General features: G+C 53.4%; 1 protein-coding gene across 1 annotated transcript; it reads left to right on the forward strand.

The window, feature by feature from the left end:
• Positions 1-1,712: 1,712 nt before the first annotated feature.
• Positions 1,713-3,546, forward strand: Avp (arginine vasopressin). Its single transcript, XM_027920717.2, has 3 exons — positions 1,713-1,832; positions 3,042-3,243; positions 3,365-3,546. Exons 1-3 carry the CDS (start codon positions 1,713-1,715, stop codon positions 3,544-3,546), a joined length of 504 nt encoding a protein of 167 aa, XP_027776518.1.
• The last annotated feature ends 3,132 nt before the right edge of the window (positions 3,547-6,678 follow it).

The following is a 6,678-nucleotide window of genomic DNA, read 5'->3' on the forward strand; positions in this document are numbered from 1 at the left end:
CAAGGCACACATGACCTTGGCCTGTCTTACAACCCACAGAGCCATAGACAATGGTTTATAACCCAGCTTGTTTCCAGCACAGGTGGAATGAAAATGTTCTTCCTGGTGTGACTTAGAAACCTGCTCTGTCTGGAAAAATTTTTTGTGTTTTTAAGAATGCCATTCATAATACAATACTACTATTAATTAACTGCACAATGGCACAGCACTTTTTTTCAAGCTTTTGCATATTAAATATTCAGTGCCCACAACAACACTGTGCAGTGGCTACTGCTCTTCTTACTTTACACTGGAGGAAAGTGAGGCATAGAGAAGTCAGTGACCTGCCCAAATCAGGATGCTCCAGTGCTTTCCCATGTCCTTGAGATAAGAACTGCTCAGCACTTCCTCTTGAAGTCTCTTCAAGACCCTAAGGGGTCATTTCTGTTGGCGGGTCCCGAGTGTGGGAAGCACCCTCATGACTACACTTAGTGGGGAGGAGGACTCCACACCACCGCCTGGAGTTTACTTGAAGTGCTTAAAGAAGCAGCCAAGAGCCTGTGGGGACTGGGAGAGCTGGGGAGTGTGCATAGCCTGAGACCCATGGTGGCCATCTTGGGCCCAAGACCAGGGCAGCAGGCAGCACTCCAGTGGCGTGGGGGAAGGGAGGCCTCAACCCCTTTATATCTGCCAGCCTGAGATTAGGAACACAAAGTTCTCTTCCTGGGCTGGGTCCATTGGTGTGGTTCCTTTCCCTTCACTGGAGGCCCAGAGTTCTTAGGATCCCACTCCACCCTGGCCTGACATGGAACTTGCCCTAGGGTCTTGGAGGGGGTTGGAACAGGAGGCTGTCAGTTCCCATGGGGCTCTCCTTGCACCTGTGGACCTTACAGACTCTGGAGTTCTTGCTCCCCAACCCATGTTCCTGACTGGGAGGACTGAGATGGGGGACATGTCACTAAGTTGACACCAAGGCCCACAGTCTCAGGGTCTTAGTCCCTTTACCTTGCTCTGTAGGGTCTTGGTGTGGTGGGAGTGTCCAGAGCTTCCCCCAGAAGATTGCCACCCACACTATCACCAAGAGAACAATGCCCTGTGGTCTGTAACCTTCCCTTGACTCTATGACTGTGGCTGCCTTGCTCAAGAGGTTGCAGACAGGAATTCCCTTTCCCAAGTCCTCTGACCTGGCCACCTTTGCTGTGTTGTTCCCAGGAATTTGTCCTTTTGCAGGGATAATGTGATTGTCCCCTGCATCACCACTCCTGTCTGGAGCCTTACCCTGCTCCCAGCAAACCAGCCCCTTGGGCCTCTCTTCCCCCTCTATAAGGGCTGTGTTAAGTGGAAGGGGTCCTTTGACCCCCGTCTCCTCTGGGCAGTCAGAGTGCTCAGATGGTCTCTGGGTAACCCCCAGTTTGTCCCTCTCCCAGAGACTAGAGAGTTGTAGTCACAGTTGCGGCAGCTCCTGTCACACTATGGCCAATGACATTCCAGTGGCCTGCCTCCCTCCTCCACCATCTTCTGCACTGAGTCCCACGTGTGTCCCTAGACACATGAATCACTGCTGATGGCTTGGGACCTGGTTGCTGAGGGCTCCTGGGGAGCCACTGGGGAGGGGGGATGGCAGTCACGTCGCCTCTGAAGGAACACCTGCGGACATAAATAGGCAGCCTGCCAAGGCAGCAGCACACAGCCAGCCCAGCAGCTCTGCACAGTGCTGTACTGCGAGCGCCAGGATGCCCGACACCATGCTGCCCGCCTGCTTCCTCGGCCTGCTGGCCTTCACCTCTGCTTGCTACTTCCAGAACTGCCCGAGGGGTGGCAAGAGGGCCATGTCCGACCTGGAGCTGAGACAGGTAGCACCATGGCCCATCTCAGGGCTGCTGGGAGTGGGCAGTCCCCAGGAATGGTATGGGCTAGGAAGGAGGGAATCCTTGGGAGAAGCCAGTCTTAAGGGGAGAGACAAGGCTGGGCAGAGGGCCATCAGGATAGGTCAGAAGGGACCAGGCTGCTGGGCAAGTTGGGAGGAGCAGAAGGGGCTGTTGGACATAGACCCTAAGTAGACAAGGGACATAGGAAAGAGATGCTTCCCCAGTAACTGGGCTTGGGGCTGGATCAGGAAGAATGTGGTGGGGAGGTCTCTGAGCCTGTGGGGTCCTCTCATCCAGACTAGATGGAGGATCAGAGGCTCTGTCCCACCTGCAATCCCAGGCCTTCCCCACCCAGTACCAGCTGTTCTCAGCCACAGGTGGTTGACCCCCACACACAGATGGCCATTGATCTGAGCTGGCCTGAGCAGGAGGACCATCCAAGCATCCTGTAAGGAAGTTCTGCTTGGTGTCTAGCCCAATTCTCTAGTGTTGTGTGTTCAGCGGATTCCTTTCTATTCCAGTTGTGGCAGAGCTGATGGAAATTTGATCACCATACTCAATTCTACCCAGGTCACAGGTGGCTCCATGTTGAACTGTAGAATAAGCGAGGCTGGGCAGATGGGTTTTTCTCCTTTTGAGGAATCAGGTGTCCCTGCCCTCCTTTAGAGCTCAGACCCCTGGCACCCACCTAACTGGCCATAGTTTGGTGACCAGAGAGTTGCCCCTGTTGAGGGTTAGTGGTGGGTTGCAAGGGCAAGGCCAGAAAATGGGATGAAGGGCCAGGATGTGCTCTGGATGATCCAGAGGGCCACAAGGCATAGGGACCAAGCTTGAGTAATGGGGCAGGAGGAAGGTCTGGAATGAGGATGGGGTGGGCAGATGACTAAGGGGTGCACAACTTCAATGACCCCAGAGCAGAAGAGAAAGATGACCCGCTCCTATAGCCCCTCCCATAACTCAGGGGGAGGATGGTGAGAGCTATTACTGAGAGCTGTCTCCAGTCCACCGAAAACCTGAGTTTAGTAGATTGCTCACACGCACTTGACCACTGTCAGGCACAGACAGCTCCCCGGCACCTGCAGCTCCCATGGTATCACGCACACTCCCAAGCCCTGGATCCCAGAATCTGCCTCTTGGGGTCCTCCACCGTCCTCACCGCTTGCCCCCTCCCGCTCAACCTCTTCCTTCCCGCAGTGCCTCCCCTGCGGCCCCGAGGGCAAAGGTCGCTGCTTCGGGCCCAGCATCTGCTGCGGGGACGAGCTGGGCTGCTTCGTGGGCACAGCTGAGGCGCTGCGCTGCCAGGAGGAGAACTACCTGCCATCGCCCTGCCAGTCCGGCCAGAAGCCGTGCGGGAGCGGGGGCCGGTGCGCGGCCGCCGGCATCTGCTGCAACGAAGGTGCGCTCTTTCAGGAGGCAGGCGGGGCGGGTCCGAGGAGGGGGGGGGGGACACTGAGGTCGAGGCCCCTGATCTGTGCCCAGCCCCGGGGAGCCCGCGCTCACACTGTCCTTTTCCGCAGAGAGCTGTGTGAGCGACCCAGAGTGCCGCGAGGGCTTTCGCCGCCGAGCCCGCGCCAGCGACCGCAACAACGCCACGCAGCTGGACCGGCCCACGGGGGCCCTGCTGCTGCGGCTGCTGCAGCTGGCGGGGGCGCCCGAGCCCGCCGAGCCCATCGAGCTCGCCAAGCCCGGCGCGGACTGAGCCGATCCCTCCCGCCGCCCTGCCCTCGCCCTCCCGCGACAGCCCCTGTGGCACCGAAAATAAATCTTTGTAAATGCACTCGAGTGTCTGTCTCAGTCTCTGGGCCCGGGAGGAAAGAGGAAAGTGGGTGTGGCGCGGACCCCGGTCCCGACCCAGTCAGTTCCTGCAGCCGTGGTCGAGGGCAGATCCACCCCAAAGAAGGGAGAGATGCTATAGAGGAAGCGATCCTGGAAACCGAAGAGGGAAATGTAAAAACAGAGGACAGGGCCACCTAGGGGAAGGCGGAGGGAAAAGGCTAGAGGCAAAGGATGACCCTGGAGTTGGTGGGCTGGGGATTCTCCAACTGGGACAAAGAAGTAAAGGAAGGGAGGGAGAAGACGTGATGGGCAAGAGAGACTGAGACAGAGAAGGCAGATGAACGGAGAGACGCAGAAGCTAGAGAATGAAGGAAGAGTGAGAAAGGCAGAAGGGGATAAGCCAAGGGCAACTATCAGTACCCATTTTCATTCCAGGAGACTAGGACACGAAGGTCCCCAATTCCCAATGCAAGATCTACTTCATCCTAGTAGGGAGAAGTCCTCCTGTTATCTCTGCAGGTGGACCCACCATTAGGGACTTTCCACAGAGTGGCAGGCAAACCCCATTGAGAAACTATCGGCACAGAAACAGCCCCAGACCACCATTCACACACTCGGAGAAAGAGGAAAGCAACTGCTATGGGCGTTCCTGTAACTCTTGACCACAACCAAATGGCTCCCTGAGAAGCACATTCAGAACCGAAGATGCCCAGAGAAACACACAGGGGACGTGATGATAGACAGGCACAAGTGTCCACACACTTAGGTGCACTCAATCTGACTGCCCTTTGACACACTCAACATCAGGGCAAAGATGTCACCAGCACTTGGCCCCTGCCCCTACATTTCTTTCTGTCCCCTTACCTCCCTTCTCCTTGGCTCTCTCTGGCTTCTCTCTCAGGCCCCTCCATCTCCCACTTGCCTCCAGTGTCTTCTCACCTCCTCATCACCTCCTACTTTTTTCTTTTTGTCCCTCTGCTCTCAGTATCCCCTCCTTGGGCTCTCCTGCTCCAGGCCTGGGGGCCACAGGAGGTTGCATTTTCTTGGGGATCCTCTGTCAGAGGATGGTCTGCCAGACTGAGGCCTGGAGGGATCCCAGGCAGAAAGAAATCACTCTAAGTGCTGCCCCTGCCCCCAAGACTTTGGCCAAATCCTATGACCCAAGCAGCTCAACCTGGGTCAGCCCTGGACAGATGTGCCCTGGCCAGTTCAAGCTCTCTTGTGGTCTCCTCAGAGATTCCCGTGTCCCACCCCTGACTTGGCCCTGGCATCCTGTGCAGTGAAGGCACTCAGAGAGACTGGGTGAAGCTGGGTAGGGTGGGGGATAGGCCAGCTCCTGTCCCTGCTTCTTCTCTGTGAGGCTCTGCCTCCAGGTAGGCTAGGGCCAGGGCAGGGCTAGACTTCACAGGAATCTATTAACCTCCAGTCAGAAGAGGGTAGAAGAGCAGGTGGCTTGGCTATACTGGATCTAATGCCTGGTGCTGGTGTCTGCACTAGGGACAGTTTCACAGTGAGATTCAGACCCCTCCTCTTCCTAGGCACAGTCCCAGAGACTCCCTTTCCACCACGTGTCTTCAGAACAGTCACACGCCTACCTCTGAGAAGGAGTCACCTCTGCCCACTGCCAACTTGCTCCATGTTGCTTCCTTTCCTGAGCCCCATGACCCAGCTGCAGAGTCAGTTAGGGGGGAAATCCACAAGTGTCAGGTAGCTCTTGCTCTGTCTCTTCAGTCTCTCCAGGGACAGAAGGGCTCTGTCAGCATGTGACAAATGTCAAGAGTTAAGGAGAAGTATCCAGGTATCCACACTTGTGAGTTCATAAAATTGAAATGTGAGCATCTTTTTAAAATTCTCCCAATTGGGCAGGGTGGTGCTGCCTCTAATCACAGCTGCTGGGGAGACTGAAACAGAAAGATCTAAGGTTTGAGGTCAATTTAGGTAACTTAGTGAAACCCAGTGTTTAAAAAAAAGAAGGAGAAAAATCTTGGTGAGTCTCAGCAAAGGCTATTTGATTACCTTAATATTTTAAAAAATATTTATTTTTTAATCATAGTTGGATGCAGTGCCTTATTTTATTTATTTTTATGTGGTGCTGAGTATCAAACCCAGGGCCTTGCACATGCTTCGTGAGTCTCTACTGTTGAGCCACAACCCCAGATCCGTGATTACCTTAATATTTTTATATAATAATTTTATGTTTAAAATTTTTTTTCTTTTTCTTTCTTTCTTTTTTTTGTGTGTGTGTGTTTGCTTTTTCTGTTTTCTGTTTTTGCAGTGTCAGGCATGGAACCCGGGCCTCCCATGGGCTAGGCCTGTGCTCTACCTCTGAGCTCCATCTCTAGCTCTTGTTTGTGTTTTATTTAAGTGTTTTCTGTCCTTTGTTATTTTGGGTTTCTCCTTCATGTATGTTTGGGCTTTCTCTGTTGATTTCTCACCATTCTCAAGTTCAATATTTAGCTTATTAAGAAGCAGGCAGAGTCTGGAGGTGGTGCTCAGTGGGAGAGGGTCTGCATATACCAGGCCCTGGTCCCCTTCCCAGCACAGAAGAGATCAAAGAAGCACTTCTTGCCTTCCCTTATTTACCTAAAGCTGCATGCTTTCCTCTGTGTCCTACTTTCCTCCTTTGACCTTTGGTGATATCCTGAAGATCACCATGCTCACCCAAGGGCTCTTTGAAATAGGTGTATAGAGTGTGGCCACATGAGCCTTTTCTTCAGCCGTCTTTTGTCATCTTTAATTTTAAGCATTGAGATTTGAGAACATCATCTGTACAGTGTCGGTTCTGTACCAATTGCCTTCTTTGGTGGCTTGTCCATGGTTGGATTTTTGTATTTCATGTGTTCCCCTCTCCCAAATCACACATTGTCTGGCTTTTCGCTATGTTTTCCAGATATTTGTTAGTTCAAAGTTTCAAATGGTGTTATTAAAGTCTTGTATATCTTTGCTCATTTTGTCAGATTGATGTTTGTGAGTGTATGTTGAAACACTCCAAATAAATTGTTGGCTGGTGGTGGGGCAGCTGCTCAGTGGTAGAGCAGTTGCCGAGAGACTGCAT

This window comes from Marmota flaviventris, chromosome 2 (genome assembly GCF_047511675.1).
Source record: "Marmota flaviventris isolate mMarFla1 chromosome 2, mMarFla1.hap1, whole genome shotgun sequence".
Classification (NCBI taxonomy): domain Eukaryota; kingdom Metazoa; phylum Chordata; class Mammalia; order Rodentia; family Sciuridae; genus Marmota; species Marmota flaviventris.